We start from the raw sequence: 14,276 nt of genomic DNA, 5'->3' as shown, positions 1-14,276 counted from the left end.
CTAACATCTGTACCCACCTTCCTCTATTTTGTATGCAGGATGCTGCCACAGCATGGCTTGATGAGCAATGTGTAGGTCCACACCTGGGATCCAAACCTGTGAACCCTGGGCCGCTGAAGCAGAGCGTGCAAAGTTAACTACTATGCCCCATAACATATTTAATCCTCAAAACTAGCCTATGAATAGGTACTGTTTTTATAGACATGGAAACCAAGACACAGAAAGATAAAGTAACCTGTCTAAGGGCACAGTTAATAAGTAGTGGAGCTGGGATACTAACCCAGGCAGCCGGGTTCTGGAGACAATGCTCTTAATTGCTATGGTAACTCCTCTCCACCAGCAGTATGGAAGGACTGACACCATTATCAAAGACACTCAAAATATAGCCCAATTCGGTAGAGAAGAAAGAATAGGAATCCCTAAAGTGTAAAAATTCCAGCTAACAAAACAGTGCAGTGATCATCTGTGTAGTCTCAGAAATGGAAAAGCTAACAGTTCACACTTAGCAGCTCCGATGTGATTAATATGTAGCTTATCACAGCACTATTATAACCACAAATTAATCTAGCTCTACCAAATAATCCAGCAAGATAAACTGTACTGGAAAACCTGTTTAAAGTCACACAATCCCTTATGAAAAACTAAAAAGGAAAGTCAGTAGAAAATGCTGGTTTGCTGATTTCTGAGAACAAATACATAATTGTACACATGTATTACCAAACTGAGGAACTCAACAAATATCTTATCTATACCCAATCCTCCCATAAACCCCTGGAGGAAAAGAGATAAAACATATAAAATTCTGAAGAGGGACTGAAAGGTATTTTTTCTGTTGGAAGGAAAATATAAATCTATGGGGAACTAGAAAATAAGATAAGGGCCGGCTCCGTGGCCGAGTGGTTAAGTTCGTGCGCTCCGCTGTGGCGGCCCAGGGTTTGGATCCTGGCCGCGGACACGGCACCACTCGTCAGGCAACGTTGAGGCGGCGTCCCACATCCCACAACTAGAAGGACCTGCAACTAAGATATCCAACTGTGTACAGGAGGGGTTTGGGGAGATAAAGCGGGGGAAAAAAAAAGACTGGCAACAGTTGTTAGCCAAGGTGCCAATCTTTAAAAAAAATAAATAAAATTCTAATGTCCCTTACAGATTCATAGATACTCTGTTACTTTAGAAATATAAAGCTGAATTCAGTATAATTTGGTTTATTCAGAAAATACTGCTTGGTATATGTTCTAATTAATTTTTAGATCATATGTACAAATGTGCCAATTTTACACAGTCCTAAGTTGTGTTAAAAATAGAGCTTTAAGTTACTTTTAGAAGAAGCTAATACCTATTACTTGCCAGATTATAATTAGCTGCTAAAATCGAAAACACAAGAAACAGTAATGTATTACAGTAGAACAAAAACACAGTTATTACACTCTCTGGATTTAAGACAACTGTGGAAGAGAACCCAATTAACTGATAGGACTCTGCCACAGGTCACTCTGCCTCTTCAGTCTCATTTGCTGAGCATGATCTACGGGCTGCTTCTCTCTCTTTTTTAATGGGTGCTTCTTGCTTTACAGAATTTTTATAGGTATATGAAAACTGAATCCTGGATGGAAATAAGTCCCTCTATTTTTGTAGGTTAGTTTATTTCACGATTTGATGACAGTTATTCTAAATATCAACCTGTGCTTGCTCTTCCTTCTCACATATTACACAAGAGTATTAAGTATTTACTTCATAGTAAATTAAAGAAGATTCGAAAGTCTACATTGTACTTAGACAATTTAGCCAGAGACGTTCTTGACAGGATCTCAGACTATACTCCTGAGGAAAAAATGTGAAGATATTCTTGTGTCCCAATAGTTCAGAAATATTTACATTTTCTTTGAGTACCATTAGTAATGCTTATTAGGTAAGTAAATCACAGTCACAGTGTGAGGTTACTATCCAATTAAACTTCTATTTTTGCCTTTCTAAATCAAAACTCCAGGAAATCTGCGGTGTATGGAAGGTTCCATTTTCAGTGGACAGAAACAACAAAGATGATTAAATTTTTTAGATTTCCTTAAATCCATCTTTTAAGGTATTATTTGGAATAAACAAAGGCAACAACATTAAACTTGTCAAATACTTTATATAAGTTTATTGACTAAAGGTTTCCTATTTTTCAGGAGGGGAAAAAAGTTGCAAGAAAATTGATTTTCCCCCTTCTATGCTTTCCAGAGAAGCACACTGGTAGTGAGAGAAGGAAAGCCAGAGAGAAGGGAAGGGTTAGAGATGTGGCATGCAGAAGAAAAGAAAAGAAAAGCGAAGCAAGGGCTGCCAGGGCAGCAAACAAAGTCAGTTTCCCATTACAATTTGTTTCCATGCCGGTTATAGTGGTTCTTCTGTGCTGAAAATGATTATGAGGACAATGAGATACTGAATAGAACAGAAGACTCACAACGAGGCCTGAACCAAGATCAGCATCATCTGGATCAGGGGTCAGTAAACTTTCTATAGGGGACTATATGGTCTCCACAACTACTCATCTTTGCCAAAGCAGTGCAAAAGTAGCCACAGAAAATATCTGAACAAACAAATGTGGCTGTGTCGAACAGAACTTTATTTACGGACAAGGAAATTTGAATTTCACACAATTTTTACATGACATGAAACACTACTCTTCTTTTGAATTTTTTTTCAATCACTTAAAAATTTTAAAACCATCCTTAGCTCATGAGCCATACAAAAACAGGAAACAGGAAAGATCTGAAGCATGAGCTATAATTTTCCAACCCCGATCTAAATAAAATATTCATAAATTTAAAAAAACTCTAACTCGGAATCTACCTTTTTCAGGACCTAGACACTGGGCTACAGGTCATACTAACGTTTTAGTAGAACAGCTAGGATTCACAGTCACTTGGATGTTGTAAGGAGGAACATACAGAAGATTTATCTGAAGTCATAAATAGCAGTGAAGTAGTGAGTACGAATTTGAATGTTTAAACTCAATTTCTTAATCCATGTCTCTAGTAAGAATTAGTGAGGCTTAATTTAAGTACTGTCTGGAAAAGAACACCTTTAAAAGCCTTTACTCAGTCTGGATCACAAGCAATTACGAGGAATCTCAAATATGACTTAGAATGCACTGTGATTTTTGGAAAGTATAACTGAAATCTTTTTTTTTTTTTAATTGAGTTATTGATAGGTTACAAACTTGTGAAATTTCAATTGTACATTAATGTTTGTAACTGAAATCTTTAGATAGAGATTTTGACTTTTTCTAATTTTTAAGCTAGAAATAGCTTGACACATGAATTTGAATGGGCATTTGAAATACATCTGTACAAACCACTAAAAATTAGAAAGCTAAAATATGTTTTTCATTTGGCTGTTTCCTTATCAATTGTTCTAATTGTTCCGTATCAAAAAACACCCTTGAATTCTCATCTATGTTGTGCTGCAATTAATTACATAACAAATTAGTTTAATACCATCTCTAGCGGGAAAAAAATAAACTTTTCCCATTACTAAAATTTATCTAACAGAAAATTCCCACAAATTTAGGTACTTGCTAACCTAACAAAGGATGTTCAGAAGTCAAATCTTCTCCTCTCCCCACAGTTATAGCAGCTGGAGACAATGTGGGTGGTGGGGGAGTTCTGTCCATCCGGACACATTCATCTGACTCTTCCGGCATTTCTTCCTCACACACATCTTCTACTTGATAAACCTGCAATGACAAACCACACTGCCTTAAAACGTTTCTGAAAATACATTTAACAAGGTATTCCTAACTTAATTTTAAAAAAATAAATTCTAAGTGTTTTAAACTTAAAAACAGGGCAAAATGACTATACAAGTTGAAAGGAAAACTTTCAAATCACTCAAATGAAGTTTTTGATAATACGTGACGATATTTCACTAAAAGCAAGTTGTAGATTAGTATCTAGGCTACAAATCACTAAAGTTTTCAAAAAGGTATCTGTCAAGTCAGAACATATTTTTAGTTTTGAGAACTAAAGAACGTGTTTTGATTTTATAAACCTGAATAACTATTTTGGGAATTTTCTATTGTTTCTGTTAACTTCTAACTGTCAAAAATCAAAATAGATACTAATACTTTTCACAAGCACAACAAGTACATCTCCAAAATGACACATAACATATCAGGAAATGTACTGCCTAAAGGACTACATCCCAGGGTCTTCCTTATTATATTTATGTGAACTAAAGATTAAATTATGAAAAGTAATGCCCAAGTAACTACAAAAAACGTATGCAATTACATTTTTTCTTTTAACTTCTGATCTGCTCAAGAATCTAATGCATTTTTATAAGCTAATATCAGGTAAACAGAAAATACCTGTCCTTGAAATAACTGATACACACACACACACACACACACACACACACACCATCCTATGCCATCTGACACATTATTTTTAGTTGTTTAATACTGTTCCATACTTATAGAGGAAAGTTTTTAAGTCTTTGACTTAACTACCTTGGTATCCAAAGCAAAGACTAAAGAAGAAAACATGGACTCAAAAGCATTCTGACAAGGAACTATATAACTAAAAATAACTAACATTATTATTTTTTATTAAACTTCAAGCTGAATTTTCAAAGTCCACTTCTAAAGATTGACACAGGTATTTTAATTTGTCATCACTATTTATTTAACCACTATTGTTGGAAGATGATAGATTACTAAAAACAAAGCCACAAAGCAGTTCACCTCCCTTCTTTTATGTACAAAGCTTGCTACTTAAATTTATAAAGGTTGTGAGTTTTTAAGATTACTTACCCAAATTGATTAATATTTCTAATAAATGTTAAAACAAAAAACTTTTCAGCAACGTTAACAAAAAATTTTAAGTGATATCTAATACTGTATACATTTTTAATCAAACTATTGAAAAAGTTTGATGATTTGAAGTATGTGAAATTAAATATAAAAATGATCAAGATTTCTGAAACCAGCAAAACCAGGTATTATATAAAGGACTATGGGGCTGGCCCCGTGGCCGAGTGGTTAAGTTCGCGCGCTCCGCTGCAGGCGGCCCAGTGTTTCGTTAGTTCGAATCCTGGGCGCGGACATGGCACTGCTCATCGGACCACGCTGAGGCAGCGTCCCACATGCCACAACTAGAAGAACCCACAACGAAGAATACACAACTATGTACTGGGGGGCTTTGGGGAGAAAAAGGAAAAAATAAAATCTTTAAAAAAAAAAATAAATAAAATAAAGGACTATGAAGTTTCATCTACAAAGATATCTCTAACAACCCCAACAGTGTGGAAAAAAAAAACACAACTAACTTTCTAAAAGCCTCTACTAAGAATAAAATATCTTTTCTTTTGCCTGTTTAAAACTTTAAAAATCTTAATGGTACAGATAATTTTGTATCAAATATAATATCCAGAATTGTGATCTGAATCAGCTACTAAGTAGGCAACATTTTTAAAAGTTATTTGCTCACAGCCCTGCATCTGGAAGCCTGTTTCACCAGCAGAGATTCCTTGCCTCGTGTCTGGATCCTCAGAAGTGGAGGCAGTCGTTCCTTACTGTACAGTGCAACAATGATAGCTGCTAGTATCTGTTCATGATAATTTTTTTTAAAATGATGATAATGTCCAATACAGGGAAAGTCATCCAAAAAAATGTCCTGGGGGTTAAAGGAAAAAAAAAAAAAAACCTTCTAGTGAGGGGCATCTGCTGTCGTAGTGATTACCTTAACTTGGCAGAGTGGTGGGGATACTGATTCAGAGGTAATTAGACAAGTACAGTTTCAGCAACCAGTTCAATTGTATCTATGTAGCATTCCTTTGTTAGGTATTACTTTTCTCCCAAAGATCATTATCTTTTATTAAAATGCTGAACTCTCTTTTTAATATTAATGCTGTCACAAGTTTTTCAAATACCTACGACAGTAGCTTTTAAGGAATCAAAGTTAGTTCATGCACATAATTCTGATTTTTAAAAAATAATGAAACAGTTTTAAAGGATAAAAAGAGGCACAACACAAATAGCATATTCTGAAATAATCCATCAAAGAATACCGTAAAATACTTTTCATTATTTATAGTCAAACCTAACTACATACTTTCTTCCAAATCTCCCATGTAAAGGCAAAATAAGTTAATGAGTAAAAGAAGGAGGCAAAAACATCTGTCACAGACATCTGGCACCATCAGCATAAAAAAATCTAAGCGCAACAACTAAAATATTGAATAAAGCAGAGAAGTGGAGGTTTTGCTCACAAGATCAGGGAACGGCACATCACAATTCTGTTTAGTTCATAACTACAACTATTCTAAAACAGGCAATGACTGCCAAACTTACCTCAAAAATACATCAGTCACATCCGTCTCCCTTTCCTAAATAAACTGTGGAACATTTATTAGTTCTAAATTATCTACCCTCACATCTTACTTAGCATAACCAAACAGCAATGAAAATTCTTAGTTTTAGAAATATATCTTTTTTAAGTGTATCTTTTAAAAAGCATGATTTTATAATATATTTTAAAAATATATCTTTTAAAAAAATACCGATTTTACTTTGATAATTTATACTAATCTTTCAAAATTTCATATCCCTTAAGAAGTAATCTCTCTACCTTTAAATATTTGAGGTAAGGAGGAATATGTAAAGAAATGTGTAATTCATGAAGAAACGATTAAAAAAACAGATTTGATCATAGGTAATAAAAGAAGAGTATAGCAATTTAGTAAATAGGCTATGGTACTCAAAGGTAAAAGAAAAATAACATAGAAACATCTACAGCAAGCATGACCATATGAGTGATAGAAAAGAAAGTTATCACTTTCATAGAAAAAAATGCAAAATGAGATGACACGAATTTTTTTTAAAAATTTTTTTAAGAGAAGTCAGGAACTGACAAAATAAAATCTTAAATATTTTTAGCTTTAATTTAAGTGTCACTATGCTTTTGATATTTCTATCCCAAATATGTCCCTCCAAGATTTCCCCTAACAAAGACAATTAGAAAAATATACGGCATAGAGAGAAATTTTATTTTTTACTTGTTAAAAACCAAGTCTACTGAACTAAAAAGTGAGAATATTAAATTTAAATTAAATTTGATCTCTTTGAAGGTACTGAACACTCTGAAGCCTGTGTTTTTATGCTACGATATCCACTGCAAACTCTTCCAGCAATCCTTTAAAAGAAAATGGAAAGACATGATAATTGAATGAAAAACTTATTTCTAACGCCCATTGTTGTTTTTGTCAAGTTGTTTTTAATAAAAGTGAATAGGAAACGAAATTCAATCTCTTTGTGCCTATTAAGATCAGTCAGAATGACAAGAATAAAAGAATCTATAGATTTGCACCCTGAGAACCAAAATGTTTCCTATTATGGAAAGACTCTGAAACTCCTTTCCTTTCTGAACTCATGGTTGTTAGCCTTTAAATGATAAAATCTCTTCAGTGAGGTTTGATCTTTGAGAAGATTGTTTTCCTCAGTTAAAAACTGAATTTGATCATTCTGCCTAAACATTTAGAGACTTTATTTCCATTTTTATTGTAAATTATTTTATAAATTTAAAAAGTCCTTTAAAGAATGTTTAAAGAAAAACATTTTTCAAGGTAATTTTCCTTTGTAGGCAACATGCACCATTTTTAGAGGTTTATTCTGATAAATTTCACGACCAATCTCAATTACTCAAAATTTTTACTCCTCCCAATGAATTTTTTTATCCTCAGTACTCAATTCATCCACTGAGATTTTTCAAGCTTTTTAATGAGAAATATGTTAAGGATATATTTCCCCTTAGTAGAAATCTAAAACTCAGAAGTTTAATAATTCTAAAAGATGGTCTACAGTTAACTTTTTTTGCTAAGTTGGATTCTTTCCTAGAATAAATGTTTTTTAACAAAATTTTAATTACAAAATATATTACCAAAAAACTACATCATACAAGCATACTTCCACCTTGAAACAAAAGCCCCTAAAGGCCCAGGACTTCAGAATGCATACAACCAAAAAGGTTAGCTAGATAAATCATACGTTTAAGAACATACAAGCCAACAGAAGGGATCTATGAAGGATAATCACCTTAAGAGAAAAAACTTTGTGCAGATGACACTGGTTCAAATGCATTCCCTTGGGGAAAAAAAATCAACTCTGTAAAGATAGCAGATGGATTTGTTTAAATAGTAATAAAATTAACGAGGGACTTTAATAACCATCACAAATTATCAAGCATGCAACCATACTACAACAAACGGCATTTTTTTTTTTGCCCATAGAGCAAGTTTCTCAGACACTGACAGATGGAAATTTCAAGCTTTTTAAATTCATAGGCATTTAGATCTAATGATATAATGTGGGAGAAAATAGTTTTTACTTTCAGTTCAGCAAGAAAGTCAAAGAGCTTCCAAGGGCTTACCACTGGTGGATCAACAGGTGCTGGTGGTTGCACTTGTAGGTTTACCGCAACAGTCTGTGGAGGAGGAAGAGTCTGAAATGGCAACTGGACCAAAGCTTCTGCAGCTGGAAGCTCCTCTTCTGACACCAAAGCATTCTGCACCAAAACCTGGCCCTGGGATAGAATTTCAGGCTGCACTTGTAAAGACTGCATAGACTGCAAGGGCAGTGGTGGAATCTGAGCTGGAGGAGATGTCGACATCTGCGGAGGGGTTGCAATTGGGATTGGAGAGGACTGCAGGGTTGAATATTGCTGGTGTGATGGTGGAGACACAATCTGCTGGCCTGGGGACACCAAAGTGGACTGCTGAACTGGGCCAATGTGTACAACAGGGGAAGCTGGAAGCGGAAGATGGGACGGAAGATTCAGCTGTGCTGTAGGTTGCACCTGATTAGCAGTGGACTGCTGCAAGTTTGGCCCTGACTGGAGAGCTGATGACACAAGAGGGTGTGGCTGAATAAGTGCTTGTGGATGAATAATTATAGTAGGAGACTGACTTGGTGAATGAGGCGGTGGAGGAGACACCACTACAGATTGCTGTGCTGACTGTGACTGGTTGGGAGACATTGTTAAAGGAGGGGGATGACTCTGAATCGGTGAGCAATGCTGTGACTGGGCATTAGTGGGAGCTGGAGGAAGGCCATGGTTTTGGAGTGGTATACAGTGCTGGGACGGGGGTGGGTCTTGAGTTGGATTTTGAAGTGTGATTGGCTGAATTTGCTGTTGCTGCTGCTGCAATATCAGCTGATGATGGGAAACCTTGGGAGGTGGTGAATGAAGAGGAATCTGCTGATGTTTTATTAGAGGATGAGGCTGAATTGGAGGATATGAAGCTGTGAGAGAAAAAAACGACAATTAGTATTTATTTCAAAAATATCATAGAAATTTTTAAATCTAATGGAGGAAAGTTTTCATATCAGAAGGTCATAATCATTAGAAATCTACTACCAGTCTTCCAGACAAGAGTGCCTTGAAAATGTAATGACAAACCTTTTCCTTAGAAAACTATGAAGATTTCATAAAATAGGCTGTACCAATAAGTTCCAAAAGAAAAGTGCCTAAAACAACTGATTCATCAATCTGAATCTACACCTTTCTTGTTAAATTTTATAGGTCACCAAAATATCTGCATTAACTTTGAACAAAGCTTATCCACTTGAATTCCTTCTTTGGGGAGAAGAGGGGAAGTATCATTGAACAACTATAATATATATAAAGATAACTTCAAAATAATAAAAATACAATATTAAAACTCATAAAATAAAGGTCTCATCCTTTCTAATCTATGTCTAAACATTCTTCCAACTAACAGTCAATGTAATTACTTATAAAGCTTCCCAAATAAACTTCCAAATTTGAGCCGAGATGAAGAGTTGGTATTATTTGACTCAGGAAGAGAAAATGTTTGCATAAAAAGTTAATTCACTCAAGCAAAACAGATGTGTGAATTCTATAGCTTGGTTAAATAATCACCGTAACTGAGAAATGAAATTTCAGGGTCCATTCCAAATCCTGGAGAGCACTAGTGTTACTTGCAATCAGAAGTCCATGGTGTCTAAACAAAGGACCTTGTTTTCTTTCTTTCCTCTCCACAAAAAAAAACCCCTAATCTATAATTGATAGGATTCAGTTTTCTCCACAGAGAAGCCACTCATGACAGGGATAATAAATATAAGAATTAGCAAAATCAAGTAGTAAGGAGTTTCCCATTCACGATGCCTCTTGTGTACATTGGTGCACAGGTTTGCAGAGGGAGATGCTGGTGAAATCCTCTCTATCTAAATGAGTATGGAAACTGGGCTCACAAGAAGATAAACTGAAAAGACTGCTTAATATTAATACCATGAAAAAATTATACACATTTAAAATAGATTTAAAGATAGGGCAAAGTTTTTCTTAATCTCATGTTATGATAAAAGATTATAACACCTTGCATCTATTTTTATATTCAACCACACTTGTGACAAAAGCCTTATAAAAACTTCTAACAACTTTTTAAAAACATTTTTGCATTTGGTTGCTTATTATTTAAAATTTTGGAGAGCCTTTAAGGAAATTAACATCTGATTAACATCTCAAGAAAGAGGCATTTAGAAGATTCAACAAATATCCACTAACTGTTTCAAAAAAAGGAGGAGGAAATTAGGTCTAAAATTTAATCTAACAAAATAATTTTCATATAACTAGAACAGCACTTTAAACTAAGACTGAAAATTTTATGCCAGCACTTTATAAATGTGTTGATAAAGACTTTATATTAGAGAGTACTCAATAAAATCTTGGATTTCGGTAGAGTGCCTTTCAAAGAGCTCAAGGTGTTTTCACATCTCTCTCATTTGTACTCACAAAATGCCTGTGGAGTAGATAGGTATTATTCTTCCCTTTTTTACCGATAAAGAAAAAGAGTTTTCGCAGGCATAATAGCAAAGGCCCACTTTAATTCAGTTTTTTAAGTTATAATTAAAATTTACCATATTCTTGAAGTACAATGGATATTATATTCACAAGAATAAAAATTCTTTCTGTGCTCTAGCAAGTAAGCAGTCACTTTTTATATTCTAGAGCCAATAATTCAATAGATTAATAGTCCACCCTGTCACCTAGATTAAATTTTTCTTTGATCAGAAATCAAAGTAAGTCTATGTATTTTATATTAGTCCAAAAGCCCAAGTGATAAGCACATATATTACAGAAATATTGTGAGGGTATCTGAAACAATACTTCTGTACAAGAAAAGTACTAGCGCCCTGGAGAATAATATCACATATATTTGTTTCTCTGATTTTAATAAACACTTTATTATTGTGAAGGTGGCCTTATATTTGGAGAATTAATGATTGGCATCCTCTCTCACATATGTAGTAGAATTCTTTAATTATTGTAAATAATTAAATATATTCTTGTAAATTATTAATTATTTCATTCAATAGTTACAATAACCCCACCAGGTAGACAGGGTACTACACCAATACAATATATCACAGGTGAAGAAACTCTGAGTAGTTAAGTGACTTGTCTGAAATCACCCAGCTATTAAGCAGCAGTGCTGGGTCTAAAAGAACCCATAATCCCAGCTGAGTCTGGGTTCCTATTATGGACTGAATGTTTGTGTCCCCAAAAATTTATATGTTGAAGCCCCACCCCTAATGTGACTGTATTTGGTAATGGGGCCTCGAAGGAAGTAATTAAAGTTAAATGAGGTCGGAGGGGTGGGGCCCTGACCCAAAAGGATTAGTACCCTTATAAAAAGACACACCAGAGAGCTCACTATCCTCTCTCTCTCTCTGTCTCTCTCTCTGTCTCTCTCTCTGTCTCTGTCTCTCTCTGTCTCTCTCTCTCTCTCTCTATCTCTCTCTCTCTCTCTCTCTCTCTCTATCTCTCTCTCTCTCTCTCTCTCTCTCTCTCTCTCTCTCTCTCTCTCTCTCTCTCGGCACTCAGATGAAAGCCAGGAAGAGAGCCCTCACCAAAAACCAAACACTGCCAGACCTAATCTCGGGCTTTCTAGACTGAGGAACTGTGAGAAAGTAAATTTCTGTTGTTTAAGCCACCCAGTCTATGGTACTTTTTTATGGGAGCCTGAATGGACTGACACAGGCTTTTCACTACACATTGAATTAATGTTTGCAAAAAATGGTACATATTTTTTCCAACTAGACTAATTTCATAAAAGTTCTAAAAACCGCCATAGAAAAACTTGAGCTGTAATGTAGTTCATGATAATTTCCAGACATTTGGTTAAAGTTTGCCTTTATTTCATATATTAAAAATAGAATTATTAACTATCAAGTGGGAACTCTACCTTCAAGAAATGATGAAGAAAACCAAATGATTTAAGCCCCCTAGAAATATATATAAGGACATAATAATTATTAGATTATTAAAATAATTAACTATATAATATTTTGTTAAATATTTTATTTGATAATTTATTTAAATTTTATTGTTTTATAAATATTTAATATTATTAAATATATTAATTATATAATTGTTATTAAAATATATTATTAAAATAATAATTATTAGATTATACTACATTAGAACATAAGTAGATTTTTTAATGTTTGAAAGTGACCTGTAGGAACAAGCATTTTTCTAATTGAGGAAAAGGACAAATTACCAATTCAAGAATCTACAAAAAACATCTTAGCTTCAAACTAACTGCCCACCAAGAAGAGCAGAAAAACTAAAAGGGGGGAAAAATATAGCTGCTGCCTTGTCAGAAGATACAAATTGCTTTGAATAACTGCAGTGTAAGGCTTGAATGAATTTATAAGTTTGGTAGCTGCAAGGGTTTACACAGCTTAGTGGTTCCATTTGGTTTTGTTTCTAATCAGTAACCATGGAAAACTGGACTTCGGTTAATACACACAAGAATTGCAAGTGTCCTGCAGCTCTTCAATGGTTCTGGCTTACTGGTCTCCTCTATACCTACATAAAATACTGGCCATCAGAGGATGGCAACTATAAGGCTATTACAACAATATCAATGAAAGGGGGAAGAGTAAGTGTCAACCAGAACTAGGTACTGGGCGTCCAGGGTGACTGAAAATCTGAAAGTAGATCTTGCTTGAACTAACCCCGAAAGAGTTCCTAGCTTTCTCTGAAGGTAGCATTCTCTTTCGAAGGAGATTAACCTACCCTCCAGTATAATCTATCAAAACTACAGAAATCACTAGAAATTGTCCCCTGAGCAGTCATTCCAAGCACAGTGGGTCACTGCTGCTCCATACTCACTCCTATCTACTCTGGCCAGAAGCTGGTTTGAGGCTGAGAATACTCTAGACAATACAGTACAAAAATCCTGTCATCAAGCCATACAGACAGTGGGACCTGGCAGACAGATGTTTATGAAAAAGAGTTTATAGACGTTTATAAAAGAATTTACAGATGTTTATAAAAAAGAATTCACATCTAACTATACTATGAATGGATTTATTAATTAAACATTATAACAAAGCCCACACTTATCTAAGATTCAGATTTAAGAATTCTAAGCAGTAATACCTAATACAAATGGAAAAAATTGCGCTATAACTTCCAAAATTCAAATGGAAAAAAACCCAACTATTAATCCAACAAATATTTACTGTCCACCTATTACAGATAAGTACAAAGAAAGCACAACTTTGTGTTGTCAAGATAAAAGGATGAAAGGGTGAACCAGAAAAAGGATTAAAGGAGTTAATAAATGTAAAGTACTTGACACCTAAGTGCTCAATATTACTATCCTTGCCTCAAAGCTTACTGTCTAGTACAAAAGCCAAGATCAGTAAGTATACATATAACTATAAAAGAAAAAGTACCATAAAGGAGCATAAAAATGCTACATAAGTTCAGAGTGATGAGAGATTTCTAACTAGGAGAATCAAATAATTCCGAGATTTAGAGATTGGGAGACAGAGAGAATGCTGGCAATATTAGCAGAGGGGAAACATGAAAAGAGAAACAGATTAAGGTAGAGAAAAAGCAAACTTCAGTAGTGTAAAATGAATCTTTAAAAAGTAATGCAGTTACAAAAGGACAGAAAGAATATGATTCCCTGATGAGGGTGAACTAAAGGAGAATTTTTTTTAATGAAACATGTGAGATGTGTAGCCTAGTACATGACACACACACACATACTTTCAATAAACAATAGGTATATTGGTAAAAAAACATATGCAGACACATTAGGAGTAAGGGAGACCTAAGTATTCTTAAGAAGCAAAGGGAAGGATCCAGCATGAGAGACAAAAGATGCTGCAACAACTACAAGAGAAGGTCGGGAGCCGGTAAAAAAGACGCAATCAAAAAAGATGCAATCAATGACAAGCTAACAGTGCTAACTTTAAA

General features: G+C 34.6%; 1 protein-coding gene across 19 annotated transcripts in view; it reads right to left on the bottom strand.

Moving 5' to 3' along the window:
• PHC3 (polyhomeotic homolog 3) overlaps positions 1–14,276 on the bottom strand; it is a 74,813-nt gene that overhangs the window by 24,901 nt on the left and 35,636 nt on the right. For 11 of the 19 annotated variants that reach the window (XR_006528079.2, XR_011503284.1, XR_011503283.1 and 8 more), the window contains 3 exons: positions 8,406–9,277; positions 8,072–8,119; positions 3,562–3,715 (listed from right to left, as the gene is read on the bottom strand). Coding sequence is in view for 13 of the 19 variants with exons in the window: in XM_014846491.3 (XP_014701977.1) it covers positions 3,562–3,715; positions 8,072–8,119; positions 8,406–9,277 (1,074 nt within the window). In the remaining 6 variants the exon portion in view is untranslated. The remainder of the gene's footprint in view (positions 1–3,561; positions 3,716–8,071; positions 8,120–8,405; positions 9,278–14,276) is intronic. The other 8 variants (XR_011503282.1, XR_011503285.1, XM_014846495.3 and 5 more) reach the window with 1 other exon arrangement.

This window comes from Equus asinus, chromosome 5, assembly GCF_041296235.1.
Source record: "Equus asinus isolate D_3611 breed Donkey chromosome 5, EquAss-T2T_v2, whole genome shotgun sequence".
NCBI classification, from domain to species: Eukaryota; Metazoa; Chordata; class Mammalia; order Perissodactyla; family Equidae; genus Equus; species Equus asinus.
This window is presented reverse-complemented; position numbering and strand designations above follow the sequence as displayed.